This window comes from Crinia signifera, chromosome 6 (genome assembly GCF_055691185.1).
Source record: "Crinia signifera chromosome 6, ASM5569118v1, whole genome shotgun sequence".
Lineage (NCBI taxonomy): Eukaryota > Metazoa > Chordata > Amphibia > Anura > Myobatrachidae > Crinia > Crinia signifera.
The window spans coordinates 26332004-26349014 of NC_139222.1; the positions used below are offsets into that span (position 1 = coordinate 26332004).

General features: G+C 47.5%; 2 protein-coding genes across 3 annotated transcripts in view; both read right to left on the minus strand.

Annotated features, from left to right (window-relative positions):
* The window catches only part of LOC146007377 (uncharacterized), a gene marked incomplete at its 3' end in the record, with an annotated part of 46566 nt that extends 37405 nt beyond the window's left edge, over window positions 1-9161 (minus strand). The window contains exons 1-3 of the mRNA XM_083145726.1: window positions 9067-9161; window positions 8902-8973; window positions 8404-8634 (exon numbers count right to left, since the gene is read on the minus strand). The remainder of the gene's footprint in view (window positions 1-8403; window positions 8635-8901; window positions 8974-9066) is intronic.
* The window catches only part of LOC146010137 (uncharacterized), a 71415-nt gene continuing 56982 nt past the window's right edge, over window positions 2579-17011 (minus strand). For both annotated transcript variants that reach the window (XM_083151076.1, XM_083151078.1), the window contains one exon: window positions 2579-5152. In XM_083151076.1, coding sequence (XP_083007202.1) covers window positions 4203-5152 — 950 coding nt within the window. In that variant the 3' untranslated portion in view covers window positions 2579-4202. The remainder of the gene's footprint in view (window positions 5153-17011) is intronic.

Genomic DNA, 17011 nt, shown 5'->3' on the forward strand with positions numbered 1-17011 from the left:
TCTATTTTATATGAAATAACGCTCGTTTTTGATCTTGTGTACTACATATCTTTCTAATTATGTCTCCTGCTCTTTGTGAGGTAGTCTCTCAATTGTTTTTATGATATGCAAAACTGATTGCTCTGCACACAGGTGCACATGATTCACCTGAGTACCTCAGGTATATATACCCCCTCCCCAGCCTGTTTCAAACCACCTTGAAAAAGCTGCTCTGTGCAGTGAAACGCGTTGGCCCAGGCTCCTAACTGCCCACCACAAAACGCTGCCTTCCACCATCACCTTTTCCACTGAAAATCGTTTTGGAGATCCACATCTGCCTATCACCATCGGCCCCATCGACCTGGAGTGAGGCACTCACCTCTTGAAGGCAAGCCGCCTATCTAATACCCACCCAGAGTCTTACAGCGGACATCCATACCATCATTTCTCATCCCAAGTCGGGAGGGTTGCTACCCCCTACTACAATCGGGAGAAAGCTTCATTTGAGTACCGCTGCGGCCAGGCTCCGATTTATTTATCCATCCCATCGGTTATCCATTTGACTGTGGACTCTAAAACAAGGTGATATCACACTTACAGTGGATGCAGCTTTTTTCAATCTTCCAGCCCTTCCCCTTCCCCTTTTTTTATTATTGTGTACACTGTATTTTATGTGTTTATTATAGCATGCTAATTGTATAATTAAAATACTACTATTTTTAATTCCTCACTCTGTCATCAATGAGCGCAGTCTACCATCCTTTTTCTTGTATATTTTCTATAGGGATTGACACCCCCTTTTTTTGACAGCCGCTAGCGGAAGCCACTCATACAGGCGCCCCTACAGTTACCTAGGTAACTGACCCCCCATTTCTTTTGAAGGTCCAAGAGAATAAAATATTAAAACAGTGTTTTCTGGTTATTTTAATATTGCCTTTGCAGGGGGACTACAGGTACCAGCAGGCCTTGTAGTCCAACTGTAAAGGCCAATATTACTTTTGAGAAAGCTATCAACCCTGCATCCACTGCCCAGGGGTGCAAGGGGATAGCCCCAGGATTCAGCACATGCCTGGGGTACACTGGAGAGGGGGGACCCCTCTATTTGAGGGAGTCCCCACCTCCCCATTAATGGACTGGCTAGCTAGGGTGGCTGAGGCTAGGGACCCAGAGCCTCACCACCGCACATTTCTTCTGCTCCAAAAATAAACACAGGAGCCCTGCCACTGCCTATGGGGGAACATAATACAAGCAGAGGAGAGACATTGGGCGGTATTCAATGAGCCTGATTCGCCATGTTTTTATGGCGAATTTGTGCTGTTTGGCGAATTTTTGACTAAAACGGTGAATCACCCTATTCAATGACCAGATGGCGAATACATTTGAAGGTTTTTTTTCGCCATGATTCACCGAGTAGCAATCGCTATCTTTTTATGGTGAAGTGGAATGTAAACTTTTAAAATAAAGTGTTTTGTTTTTTACATTTGGTGTAAAAAAATCAGGAATTTTATTCTGAGGAGGGGCATGCTATTTTTATTCATGTGCTGTAAGCACATGAATATATATTTAATTTAAAAAAAAAAATATATATATATATATTTTTTTTTTACACAGCAGCCAGCAGGGGGCGCCAGAGCCGAGCCGCTCATTAGATATTCATATATTCACTGCACCCGATCGTTACGATCGGGTGTAGTGAATATACGCGGTCCCCTGCTGGCACCTCGGGGGGGGCAGCCTGTGCTGCCTGGCACCCGGGAAGCCCACCTCCCCCCCACATACGCTCTGGGGCAGGCAGAGAGACTTCCATTTCCCTGCCTGCCACCGCCCTCAGGCTCCCTGCGGCGTTAGCCGCAGGAGCTCATATTCGCCGGTCAGGGGCAGCGAGCCCCTGACTCGTTGAATACCGGAGCCGGCGAGGCTCCAGAACGTGGCGAATGTGCAGCGAATCCTAAACAGGATTCGCTGCACCTTGCCGGTATTCACATTGAATACCGCCCATTGCCAGATACGCCGCCATTGGGGGGAAATGGAGCAGCACCCATGGAGCCCAGATGCCAGAAACCACCGACACAGTGGAAATGGGGCAACAGAGTATTCTCCACTGCTCCACTGAACAGTTATAATTAAACTAGTAAAAATCCTTACATGCCTACAATGCAGAGGATGGAGAACCAGGATAAGCAGTGCCCACGCAACAACAAATGCCTTTCTGCTCCCTCTAGAACAGGCCCTGCCCAAATAGAAGTATCTCCCAACGGCGGAACGAAAAGGGAACGCCCACCCATAAAAAAGAACCGCAGATAAAACCAGATTATTAGACATGTTTAAAAATCGGATTCAGCAATCCCAAACAGTTTTTGATCGGGATCGTCAGTAGGGGGAGCCCCACATTAAAAATTAATTGTGACAATCATCTCCATAACGGAGGATTGTTACAATTTACTTCAGATGTATGGGGACCATTACAGTCGTCAAAATGCAGCGTTGCCTTTCTATGTGTTAAATTAAGATCTATTTGTTTCACAAATTAAAAGGGGAGAACTTTTTCCAAGTAACTTGGCGTACCACCCTCCAGTAATTTAGAGATAGAACTGCACGGTCCTTACAATTTTTAAATATATATTTTTTTAAACAGCAAATCACTTGTGCAAACTCTAATTCTCTCAATCACTGATAAGTGCGGGCACCAATATTACTGAAACTTGCTTCAGGGGCCTCCATCCTGATAAAACATTCTTAGGTTTAATTACTATATAACCCTTAACTATAAAACAGCAAATGCTGAAATAATTCCACGCCAACACAAACTTGTAAAAAAATGAATGACAATGCTTTACTTGGAAGGTATCTTGATTACAGGTATTTGCAAATGCAGATTAACACAAGAAACATAATTGATTGGCAATAATTCTAGATCAAATCAAGATGGAAACCTATCAAGGACAGTGATCAGCCATTAAACCTCATTCATAGTTACCTCCAGTCCCCGTGCTGGCCTGTTCTTCCTCAACTGCCTGCCCCTTCCTTCTCTATCTCTGATATTTATACTTTACTTACTTTAATTATTTATAAGCCTCGAGTCTTATTGGCCAGCTTTGCTTTCAATCATACTGTCATAATTCACCCATCACCCAACTTCTTTGTACTAGGGAAAGATTCGGTGGATTTGTGGCCCTGTTATCGGGTAGTTCCCATGTTGGTGACAAGAACGTGGAGACTAGCTGTCTGTCCTCACTCTCTGTACTGTCAACATTGCATTCTTAAACTTACAAAATCAAAACAATTTTCTACAAGAAATCACTTTTCCTGCACTGTCCTAAATCTTCAGCCATTTTGTAATGTTTTTATGCAAGTCATAGTTGACAAAATGGTTGCTGCTTCTGGCAAACACCTGCTGCTTAGCGCAAAGGTATTTATTTGTAGTTTCTTATATAGCGCAGCATATTACGTTGCGCTTTACAATTGGAAACAACAGTGATTACACAAGCTGGGTAGAAACAAAACCGACACACTGGCAAAGCCTATCTAACTAGTGTAAAATTAATAAAATAAAAACCTAGCTATCTCTCCAAAACCGGTTGCAGACAGCAGCCTGTCAGCACAGCACCCACTCCAGTGGGCACCTAAAACTAACTGAGGAACTATGGGATGCAGAAGGGAGGAGCCTAATCTCAAAAGAAGTCAGCACAGTTGCCTTGCTCCTGCGGACCCTCCCACATCCCAAGGTCAAGCCAGGATGGACGAAAGAGAAAATGTATATTACAGAGTAATAATAAGGGATAGGCAATATAACAGCTCATACCTAGAAGACTGCATACACATGGTTCTACCTCTATCTCTGCTCTGTATCATGGCCTGTAGGAGAGTTCCACCAATGTCAATGGCCGTACGTTAGTTGATTGAATGGCGCAGGGCGTAATGCCAGTGTTTTACGGGAGCGCTCCAGAAAACACAGGCGGCTCCTGGCCAATGGGAGGGATACTAACACCATCAGTGGTCCCGATCTCCTCACAGCCATCGCACTGCCGAGTATGTCTCCGTTTATGCGGAGCTACACATGGGGGGGGATTAATTTGATGGTTGAATTAACTCTCCCCTCTTCGCACAGCTGCAATTGCATTTACAGCCATGCACATGGGCGGGATTTTACGTGAGCAGGGTGACATTTACCTAAATCGCTGGGCTCCAAACTCACAGCCCAGAGATCAGGTCTGAAGCATTCACTAAGAACATGGAAATGGCTTCTCACCTGTGTGAGTTCTCTGATGTCGGACAAGATAGAACTTCTGGGAAAATGATCTACCACACTCAGTACATGTAAATGGCTTCTCACCTGTGTGAGTTCTCTGATGTCGGACAAGATATAACTTCTGGGAAAATGATCTACCACACTCAGTACATGTAAATGTTTTTTCTCCCGTGTGAATGCTCTCATGTTGGACAAGATGTGATTTCAGGGTAAATGATTTCCCACAGTCAGAACATGGAAATGGCTTCTCACCTGTGTGAGTTCTCTGATGTAGGACAAGATGACACTTCTGGGTAAATGATTTCCCACATTCAGAACACACAAATGGCTTCTCACCTGTGTGAAGTCTCTGATGTATAGCAAGAGATGATCTCTGGGTAAAAGATATCCCGCACTTAGAACATGGAAATAGCTTCTCACCTGTGTGAGTTCTGATATGTTGGACAAGATCTGACTTCTGGGTAAATGATTTACCACACTCAGGACATGGAAATGGCTTCTCACCTGTGTGAGTTCTCTGATGTGAAGCAAGCGTTGATTTGTAGGTAAAACATTTCCCACACTCAGAACATGGAAATGGATTCTCACCTGTGTGAGTTCTCTGATGTGAAGTAAGCGTTGATTTGAGGGTAAATGATTTCCCACACTCAGAACATTGAAATGGCTTCTCACCTGTGTGAGTTCTCTGATGTGAAGCAAGCATTGATTTGAGGGTAAATGATTTCCCACACTCAGAACATGGAAATGGCTTCTCACCTGTGTGAGTTCTCTTATGTGAAGTAAGCGTTGATTTGTGGGGAAATGATTTCCCACACTCAGAACATGGAAATGGCTTCTCACCTGTGTGAGTTCTCTGATGTGAAGCAAGCATTGATTTGCGGGTAAATGATTTCCCACATTCAGAACATGGAAATGGCTTCTCACCTGTGTGAGTTCTCTGATGTATAGCAAGAGCTGATTTCTTGATAAAAGATTTCCCACACTCAGAACATGGAAATGGCTGCTTAACTGAGTGAGTTCTCTGATGTTTAGTAAAAACTGACAGATTAATAAAAAACATATTACATTCGGAACAGGTAAATATGTCAGCCCCTGTATGAGCTGTTCTATGTGTAGCAGTATCTGAGTTACCAGGAGAACAGTCCTCAGGATTAGAGGTATCAGGTGATGTATCTGCACTGTGAGGCACTGGCTGTATATTTAGGGTAATGGAGGTTTCTTCTGGAGAATCCTGTGTGATGTTATCTTCTGTTTTATAATCTGGAGACAGAATAAGACGTCCCTCCGAGGTATTCCTGCTTCTGTGTCCATCTGCTGGAAATAACATACAGATATAGATATATCGCTCTTCCCCTTTCCCCTCACCCATTTCATACTATTAGTGAGTACAAGTTATTCCGTTATAAATACTTTCCTACAGTTCTAAATATCATGCAGCTAATAATGGGATTTATGTAGATGAGGTAACCCTGATTATATTAGTGCATTGGGAGACACTGAGGTATTGGGAGCCGGCAGTGTAAGGGAACTTCAAGACTGGGTGTCACTATTCTGCCTAACAAAGCCCCTAAAGACAGAATAGGAGTAAAGTGTCAGCCGCGCTGACTGTTGTGCTGCTGCGGCACCGCCGCAACAGAGTCCCGGCGGCCTTAGAAGGGTGGCCCGGGCACTTCCGCCTGGTGGTGTCCGGGCAGGCAGTGTCACGTCCGCCCGGCAGAGGTGCATCACTTCCGGCTGGCCGGGGGACGCTGTCAAACATCAGCCCGTGTCGCCCGGTGGTTGCATAGCAACCAGGGGACGCCGGGCGGCGCGCACTTGGCCTCCTGATACGAAATAGTAATTATTGGGGGCTGGGTTGGCGGCGGCGGCAGCTGATTGGATGGAAGATCTCTTTTAAGGGATCTGGCCCAGCTCAGCCCCGCCAGTGATATTGTTCATTACAGTGTGTCTGCAGCACGCTGTTGTCCCGGTCCTGCAGTGTCCTGGTGCTGTGAAGTCCTGTCCTGGCGTGTGTCTCGTTTGGTGTCACCCCGTTATTAGTTGGTCCGGTGCCTGTGACTTGGTCACTCTCCCTGTCCTTGGCCTGGTGCCGTTAGCCAGGGTGTTCAGTTCAGATAGGCCCTGTTAGTGAGATCATCCTCTTGGTCCTGTCTCTGATGGTCGCCATAGATTTGTACCGTACTAAGACCTGGTTGCATCGGGGTTGGAGCGGGCCTAACTCGCTCCTTCGAACACGGCTCTGCCCACCACCACTGCTTGCAAGCACCCGCGCACATTAAATAAAGAACAGGGGAGAGGGGATAAAACACTATTCAGGAATGAGAACAACAGTGCTAACAAGGAGAACAGTAATATAACAGAGCAGAAACAAAGAGCATAACGGAAAGGCAAAGGGATGCCCCAAAGCTGGTCCTAAGGGCAAGCTGGCATCTCTGGGTTACCCAAGCTGGTAACATTGGGTAAGAGCTGCACTGAGGAGCAGGTGACAGCCCAGCACCCCAGCTTAGCAGAGGCTCCGTGCCACACCATCCTAGCTGCACACACCAGTCTCTTGCTGCCCAACAGGATCAGGAACAGGCAGACTTGCTACAAGGTAATCCTGGTAACAGTGATCCACCTGATAATGCTGATCACAGGCTAACCAGCCTCTCCTGCTGTTATCATGCAGACCCAGCAGGTCATCCATCCAGTGCAAATCCTGGGTCTTATGCACATAGCAACCAAAAGTGGTCAGGGCTTGGTGGCTCTAAGCCAGCAAGCTGAAGCCCAACTCCCCGATACAGGGTCTGGTGGTGCTGGCTCTCCCAGGGAAATTGCGGTACTGTGGATGACAGGTGCCAGTCCGAGTATGGCAACCATCTCATCCTTCTGTCTCCCATCTGCCCAGTGCCTCCCCTTTCTGGTGCCAGTATAGGCGGCTCTGCCTCCTTCCCTGGTGGCAGCAGGGAGGTGTGTGGTGCTCCGTGAAAGATTTATAGGGACAGGTGCCAAACATGTATCTTCATGTTGGTGCCACATTAGTACCTCTCCCACAGTAGGACATCTGTAGGCACTACCCAGTGGCAGAGGTTTAGGCTTACCTCCTGTACTACGGCATCCATTCTGTAATAGTCCCGCTGTTAATCCCTGTGTTCTGCTCTGGTCCATCTGACAAGTCTTTGCTTACTGCTATGATACTACTCTCAGTGACTTCCCAGTGTGATCTCTGGCTGTTCTCTGACCTGATTCTGGCTGTCCCCTAGTATTGTACGGCCCATCTGGTTCTGACCTAATCCCATTACCTACGCTATAATATGCCCCACAACCAGTCTCTGCCCACAATTCCTTCGTACCCACTTACCCGTACCTTGGACCACAGTCAGAGATCCGTGACTTGCACATCGGGTTACCCAAAGCCAAAACCCTGTTGTGTGAGCCCATTAGGCTACATAGTAGGGTAATACCCCATGTAGTGGTGCACAGAGAGGGTCATGGGTAACACAACAGGGAGAACTATAGGTAATGTCACATGACCTTCCATACCATTGTACCCTGTATACTGCTATTATTCCCGTCCCTTCTACTGATGATGTAGGCGAGTCACTGGAGAACATGGGGGGGATTGGTCAGATCTCTGTTCTGGTAGCAGACAATGATCGAATGCGCAGGAAGAAAAGAGGACAATAATAGGGGCTGATGGCTCGTGTCTCCCTCCCCTGCCATCCCCCCTCCCACCGGGCAGATACATTCCCCTCATTAGTCTGTACTGACAGAGGAGGGTGCAAGAATGGCATATCCAAACTATGGCCCTACAGTCATTACAAAACTACAAATCCCATCATGCCTTGCCACAGTTTTGATTTTAGGAAATGCTAAAACTATTGCAAGGCATGCTGGGATCTGTAGTTTCATAACAGCTGGAGGGCCATAGTTTGGACATGTCTGGTGTAGGATAGGAGGCTGCTGTAGTGACAGAACAAGGAGAATATGTGACTCTCTGTAATAAGCGATTATTCCTCACCTGTGCTGGTATCTGTGGGGATTTCCTCCTCCTTACACTGCTGATCATCCCTCACATCCATCTCTTCTCCCACTGTATCTTCTGCCTTATTATCAGTCACATCCGTCTCTTCTCCTTCTGTATCTTCTGCCTTAATATCAGTCACATCCATCTCTTCTCCTACTGTATCTTCTACCTTAATATCAGTCACATCCGTCTCTTCTTCTCCTTCTGCATCTTCTACCTTAATATCAGTCACATCCGTCTCTTCTCCCTCTGTATCTTCTACCTTAATATCAGTCACATCTGTCTCTTCTCCTTCTGCATCTTCTACCTTAATATCAGTCACATCCGTCTCTTCTTCTCCCTCTGTATCTTCTACCTTAATATCAGTCACATCCGTCTCTTCTCCCTCTGTATCTTCTACCTTAATATCAGTCACATACGTCTCTTCTCCCTCTGTATCTTCTGCCTTAAGATCAGTCACATCAGTCTCCTCTTCTCCCTCTGTATCTTCTGCCTTAATATCGGTCACATCAGTCTCCTCTTCTCCTTCTGTAGCTTCTGCCTTAATATCAGTCACATACGTCTCTTCTCCCTTAATATCAGTCACATCAGTCTCCTCTTCTCCTTCTGTATCTTCTGCCTTAATATCAGTCACATCAGTCTCTTCTTCTCCTTCTGCATCTTCTACCTTAATATCAGTCACATACGTCTCTTCTTCTCCCTCTGTATCTTCTACCTTAATATCAATCAGGCCTCCACCCTAAATAAGAACAGTAAAATATTAGTGTATGAGACACACACGGCTTCTCTACAGATCATGTAGTGAAAACTCACTTTGGTGTATCCCACCTACCTGATCCTCCTGTGGGGTCCTGTGAGTCTCCTCTGTACAGTGCAGGGAATACGGAGGACGGGGACATCTCTCTGGGGTATCTCTGTTACTGGCTTTATCTGCAGGGGATACAGATTGGTTAAATACACACTACATGTGTACATATCAGATTATCTCCAGTAAAATGGTCATGAATCCCGTAGCCTACAAGGTGACATTACCAACATTTCTATGTATCTCTTTCCATATATCTTGCTGAAGGTGCCCACAGACGCTACAATTGTACTGTGCTATGCGTTTTTGTCTGTACAATGGTTCTATACAATTTTTCTTCCAGCTTGCTATGAGATGTGCACTTGGATGCATGTGATGAACCCATGTTTGTAATGTTAAATTTCAGATGTAGTCTAAAAAGTACGTGCAGCACGTACTTTTTTAGACATACAATATCGGGCTCCAGGGAACATAAACACCATCCAATAATTGTACATAAGATGCAATTTGTGCTTAAAAAGTACAAAACGCATTCGATAATTGTAGCGTCTGTGGGCACCTTTAGACCACTGATCCTGAATGGCTTCCAATCAACTTTTTCCAGAGCTCCAATAGTTCAAACGCAAAAAAAAAAAAGCCTTGGTATAGGGTAGGGGTGGGGAACCTCAGGCCCGTGGGGGCCTCCATAGCCATATTGACTGGCCCGCCCACCCGCCTGATGTCTTGCCCGGGAGTCAAGGAAAGGGGAGTTCTCACGAGTGGCCTCTTATTCAGCGGCAGCCGCCGGAGCGTGGGACAGATGAAGCAGGAACATTTGTAAGTGGCTAATTTATATATGGCCCCGAAGGATTTTTTTAACAGTACAAATGGCCCTTGGAAGAAAAAAGGTTCCCCACCCCTGGTATAGGGGAATCATTATACTACATATTAGTAGCTAGTTAATTAGAACTCGTAAAATATACCGTCCAATTCTACTAAATGAACCATCATTGTCATCATTGATAACTGTGCCATTGCTTCTGTGCTATAGGAGAGGCAGGAACATGAGGGATATGGTAATGTACACAGACATCTCTAGGTTGTGCAGACCCGAGGGATCACCAGGTGTGTGTATATGTGTATGTGATTATAACTCACCTGTGCTGGTGTCTGTAGGGATTTCCTCCTCCTTACACTGCTGATCCATCTCTTCTTCCCCCTCTATATCCTCCACTGTAATATCACACAGATCTTCCCCCTAATTAAATAAATCCCACATCTTACTATTACTTTATTTTTGAATAAAGTATTTTTATTTCACAGATCATAAGTACAAAGCAGAGCATCATCTCAAATTGTGCACATGTACAAAAGTCAACCAATATCCAGCCGTGTTTGATGAAATACACAGTGCATGGACATATAATGCTGTCGTGTTGCATGTACATGTAAAATAAAATAACGTTCTATTTATTAAAGAGTAGTGGTGTCCACGCTCTGTTCAAACTGGGTATCAATAATGAGATTTATGTCTTACCTGGTAAATCTCTTTCTTCGAGGACATCAGTGGCCACAGCGTTACAGTGGGTAGTAAGGAGATGGGAGAGCACCAGCACCCTAGAGGTTAAACTTGAACTGCCTCCCAGGCAGCCGGGCTCCTCCCCTCCTCTACCCCGCCTCCAGGCCAGGAAGCTCAGTTTTTTTTAACAAGCCAAGGCAGGAGACAAGATAGAAGGAAGAGAAGCACCGCACAGAAACACATTCTGAACATGTTAGTACCCTCAACCGAGGGATAATATAACATAATCATAACTTAACCGTAACGGAGGTAAAGCAGGCGCGGCAGGGAGGGATCCCTGTGGCCCCTGATGTCCTCGAAGAAAGAGATTTACCAGGTAAGACATAAATCTCATTTTCTCCTTCGGGAGACATCAGGGGCCACAGCGTTACAGTGGGACGTCCTAAAGCAGCCACCTATGGGTGGGGACGCGCCTGTGCCGCAGCCAACACACTCTGACCGAAGGCCGAGTCCTGGGTGGCAAAGGTGTCAAAAGCGCAAAAACGCAAGACAGTAATGGCGGACGACCAAGTCGCCGCCCTGCAAATTTGCTCAACTTTAGCATCGCCTCTTACAGCCCAAGACACCTCCACAGACCTAACGGAATGTGCCCGAATCCCCACCGGAACCGGGAGGGAGGTGTCCAAATATGCCTGCCAGAGCGACTCCAACGGGCAGTAGTTTGCGTAGAGGCGGGCCACCCTCTCATCCGAACACCATATAGTACAAAGAGAGAGAGAGAGTCTGACTAGTGCAACAGCCTAGAACGGTGAACATAGATGCGCCCCGGCCAGACATTGTCCAAGGAAGACCAAGCCGTAGTAACAACAGACTGTCTAAATGCCGGAACAATAATGTCCTGGTTGACCTGAAAGCCGGACACCACCTAAGGTAGGGGAGAAGGGACGGTAAGAAAAACCGCCCGGTTATAATCAAGAACAAAGAACTTACAGGATAGAGCTGACAGGTCAGAGACTCCCCTGGCGAAAGCTATCGCCAACAAGGAAACGATCTTCCAGGCGAGTCAACACAGGTCCATCAACCGCAAGGGCACAAAAGGTGGGCCCTGAAGAAGTCAGGATTAGATAGATCCCAGGGGGCAACTGGGGTAACTAAGGGAGGCTGGATATGCAAGACATCCTGCAGGAATGTACAGACATCCGTCGACAGGGCCACCCGTCGACAGAACAAGATGTGCAAGGCTGAAATCCGAACCTTTAAAGATGATCAACGCAACCCAGCCTCCAGACCCTTCTACAAGAAGGACAAAACCCTAGCCAGGTAGTAAGTCCCGGAATTTGAAGCGTAGAGTTCGCAGCAGGAAAAGTAAACCCTCCATATGCGATGGTACACCCCCATCTAGGAAGGTTTCCTCGCCCTGAGCATGGTGGAGCGAAACCCACTGGGTCTTACCCGGGAGGTCTCAACAGCCACCCCGTCAAAGCCAAGTGCCTCAAAGCCGAGAGAGAGAGGCGGACCATGAGAGCATGCCTGTGCCCAGGGGTAAGCGAATAGGAGGGGCTACTGACTGCAGATCCGAAAACCAGATCCGTCTGGGCCAAGGTGGAGCAACCAGAATCAATGTGCCGCCCTCCGGCATCAGCTTGCGAGACATTCGCAAAAGGAGGAAAGTGGTGGAAAGGCGCCATCAGTGTGGACGGCCACGGAGCGGACAGGGCGTCTACCAGGCAAGCCCCCCCCCCCCCTCCAGGTCGCAAGACCAGGACCCGCACAGTGGTGGTTTGAGGGTATGGCGAGAGGCCGTCAAGGCCACCTCGGTTGGGCCCCACCGTTGTACCAGCATCTGAAATATCACTCTAAGGAGGGTCAAGTCATCGGCATCACGGGTCTGACGGCCGAGGAAGACCGCCACCCAATTCTGGACTACCAGGATAAAAATTTCTGAAAAAGCAGGGACCATCTCTGAAAGACGCCGGATGCTTCTGTCATAGTGGGCTGACAACTAGTGCCACCCTGGTGGTTAACATATGCCACCCTTGTCGCAATGTCCGACTGGACTTGCACCGGCCAACCCCTAAGTTAGGGTTCCGCCAAGCGGACTGCCCGGAAGATTGACTTTAGTTTGAGGACGATGATGGAGGGCTGGGCCACTAGAGTGGTCCAGATACCCTGGAACGACCTTTGAGAAGTGACCACCCCCCAAACATGGGAGGCTAGCATGCATGGCTAGGATTGTCTACTAGTGGATCCAATAGCGAGGTCCCGTCCAGAAGCCCCCAGGAAAGGGGGGCCCTGCTGGAGACCAGGCGAACTTCTGGGCATGGATATTGTGGGAGGAAACCGGAGTACCAGGAGTAAACCCATGCAAGTCTGGGGAGAATATACAAACTCCGCACAGTTAGGGCCATGGTGGGAATCGAACCCATGACCTCAGCGCAGTGAAGCAGTAATGTTAACCACTACACTATCCGTGCTGCTCCTTGGACAGTATTGTAGAGGGTTGGCATGGAACTGAGCCTATTCTGCCAATGCGAAGGCCGATCCACCAACCCCAGGGATCCCACGCAGGCATGCACAGACACCTGCCAGGGGGACAAGATATGTCTGATCCTGGACTGTAGAGCCAGATGGCAATCCCCCCGAAGGGATATCCTTTGCCGAATGGTATCTAAACCGGCCCCCATATCTGGCACTGGCCCAAATAAAAAGGAACCTTCAAAAGGGACTTTGAGTTCAGGCCTTCCAAGAGCACAGACACCGGTATGTGTGTGCAGCTATGGCCGAAGGTGACCCTCTGGAGGCGATTGGTGTAATTTCTAGAGCCGTCACCCCCAGGTAAGGTGTCACGTGATGCTCAATAGAAGGCAGCAGGGTTTCCTCCGACACCCCTTATGCAGCGTCCGCTGTGAGAGAAGTTGCTCACGCAACTAAGGCCTTAGCCACCCAAGCAGATGCCTGGGGCAGGAGTGCGTCCACTTTAGGGACAGTCTCCCAGGGGACTATGTCCTCCTGTGGAAGGGGGTAAAAGGAAGGGAAACCGCTGATGGCAAGCTAAACTTCCTGTTAGGAATCTCCCAACTGATGACCTTAGTCAAGTTCACTGATTTATGGAATAAACCCAGAAAACACCTAGGGAGACACCCAAAGGTGTAGGCGGCTCAGCGGGGTCGTTTAAGGTAAGGACCTATTTGACAGCTGAGACCAAGGTCGGCACCTCAAGACGAGGTGGGGGGGATTCACCTTATCACAGGCCCCCCCATCTTCCATACCGTCGTCGACGGTCCCCTCTAGACAATGCTAATCCCAGGTGTCCTCCTCTCTGGGCAGTATTCAATGAGAAAAGTTCTCCGTGTTTTGTGGAGAACTTGTGCTTTGTTCGCCTTGGACGGAGCATTTTGCTCTCCAAAAGCGAGCAACCCTATTCAATGTGAAATTCTCTCCGTCTTTCTAAGTGATGTTCTCCGTGTCTCTCCGTGTAGCAATTCTCCATCTTTTGATGGAGAGCTGGAATGTGAACTTTTAAACTAAAAGGTTTTTTTCTTAAATTTTGGTGTCAAAAAATCAGGTTTTTTTTTCTGTGAAGGGGCATGTTATTTTTATTCATGTGCTTATAGCACATGAATATATATTTAATAAAAAAAAAAAAAATTTTTTTACACAGTGCAGCCAGCAGGGGGCCGGAGCGCTCGAGCCGCTCATTACATATTCATATATTCACTGCACCCGATCGATAGTATGCACGAACGGGTGCAGTGAATACTGGGTCCCCCGCTGGCTATAGGGGGGGGGCAGCCTGTGCTGCCTGGGTCCCGGAGAGCCCCCCTCCTCTCCACATTCCTCTGGAGCAGCCAGGGAGACTTTAATCTCTCTGGCTGCTTCCGGCTCCCTGAAAGCTCCCTGCTCCCTGCAGGGGTTAAGACTCTCCGCGAGTGGCGGAGAGTCTTAACCACATTGAATAGAGGGAGCAGGAGTGGCAGAGAGCCCTCCGGAACACGGAGAGTGCATGGAGAGCGAAATAAAAAGCTCTCCATGCACTGAGAACTTTGACATTGAATACTGCCCTCTGTGTCTGCTGACGGAGGAGTCTGGATGACGGGGTATCTGCGTCTACCAGCAGGTACAGAGCGCTTCCACTGTGCGGGGAGCTACACCCACCAAGGATGGGGACGGCATTTCTGGGGACCTTGTCCGGAGGCAGATAAGCACTCACCCCAGGGATGATGCCAATCCAATTCTGCTACTAGCTGCACCGGCAACGGAGTAAAGAACGTGGCCCAAGCAGGCTCCTGAGAGGAGGCTGTACCTGTGGGCATCGCCCAGGCATTGTAGCAGCCTGCCTATAAGCCATCCTGTACTAGTAATGGGGGCATAAGCCAGCATTACAGGATGTACAAGACATCCGCGCCGGAGCCCAAGAGTCACTGGGACTGGTACCCCTGGAAGACGTTGCAGTATTATAGCACTGTGAACCGGCTGCTAAAGCACAGGTCAGACAATATACTACAATTATACCAGGCATACAATGGCATAAAAATAAGCAGGTAGCCTATACGGTACCACTACACAGTATTCTCCTGACCAGCAGAGATAGTGTTCAAGCCATACACCGTAAGCTGGTACTACGTATACCTTGCGGTGGCGTAGACATTTAGCCCATATGTACGGCTAACACAGCATACTTCTGTTTTATATTTTGCATTGTGGGAAGAAACCAGAGTGCCCGGAGTAACCCCACTAAAACACGGAGAGAACGTACAAACTCCGCACAGTTAAGGTCATAGTGGGAATTGAACCCACGACCCGAGTTGTGAAGAAGTAATGCCAACCATCACCCACAGTACGCAGTAAGCTAGTACTAGGCACATATAGCAATCATTGGCAGGCAGCCTTTCTGACAGGCAGTGATAATGTTACACAGTGCACAGCCAGCCTGTGATATACATACAATGCAGTGATCTAGACAGTGCAGTGATATACATACAATTGACAGCTGCAGTGATATAGACCGGCAGTCTATTCGGTACAGACAATGCAGTATGCATCTGAGCCAGCTTGTAATAGACATACAAAGCAGTGATATAGACATACAGTGCAGTTATATATACAGGTGCAGTGGATATACTGGCAGTCTATATGGTACAGACAACGCAGTCTGCATCTGACAGCCAGATAAACTCTGCACAGTCTGGGTCATGTTAGGAATCAAACCCATGACCTCTGCACTGTGATGCAGCAATGCTAACCATTACACCATCCGCTCTGTCCTTTATGCTTTCGACAGGCAGTGATGGTGTTAATTCACAGGATACAATGTTGCACTTGGCTCTGCTGTGAACAGAGTTTGAACTCTGTCTGTTCTGTAACCTGACTCCTGTTTTTGAGGAGATTATTACAGACTCCATAACTAAACAATTTGTGGGTTGCGAAGAAGGCAGCAGGGAGGACCCAGTGTTGTGTCCGACAGCGTCTTGTAATAACATCCAGTATTATTGTTACATTATAATTTAATGTGGTGCTCTGTGATTATAATGCAGGTGGAGCAGACTGGTGTATTATATAATATATGTAGATCAGACACAGTTCCCCACTTCTGGGCTCCACAGTAATGTAATGTCATTTTTGGTAATTTATGGTAATGTATAATAATGTAGGGTTGCAGTCACTTGTGTTAATAAGGATGTGTATCATCATGGTCAACTGTCTAATCTGACCCAAATAGGTCAACACAAGCAAAAGATCAACATGTAAAAAGTTGACACATTAAAAGGGCGGAATGAGTTTTTCGTGATTGTTTTGTGTGTGAATGTTGACACTTGCGCACGTGACGCCCCCTTAGTGTAACACTTCCCTCCCCATCCTTCTGGTCATGTGACTCCGCTACCGGATCACTCCGCACTTTACTGTTTACAGTCTCAGTCCTCAGTAGCTATTTGAAAGGCGATGAAACTGGGGCGACCGCACCAACAAATGATTAGTGATGTGAAGTGAACTGTGTGAGTATTTTTATTAAAGCACGTGGTAGATATGCCAATACACAGCGGCAGATGGTGATAAGACAATACAGGAGTCGGGTGCACCCAATGAAAGCACACTGGTAAGTAGTAACAGTCCTCAATGGCACAGGGAGTCAGTATGAATGAGTATCGATTGTAAACTCTCACCGATGGTGCAGTGTTAGAACAGGGATGAAGTCCCAAGGATGCAGACAGAAGACAGCCTTAAGACTCAGAGAAGGTGGCCTAGACGCTATTGACCCGATGGTGCAATGATGGGTAACTGATGAGCAGGATCATTGGGGAGACACTGATGGTTAGCATGATTGATGGCAGAACATAGAGGGAAGCAGGATCGATGTTGGACCATCGATGGAGCCAGGGGGTACTGCAAGCTGGAATGTTCCTGGTCTGTAATAGGAGCGATATCCTCAGGAGCTGAGCCAACTGGATGCTTCTAGGAGGAGACAACCATAGCACT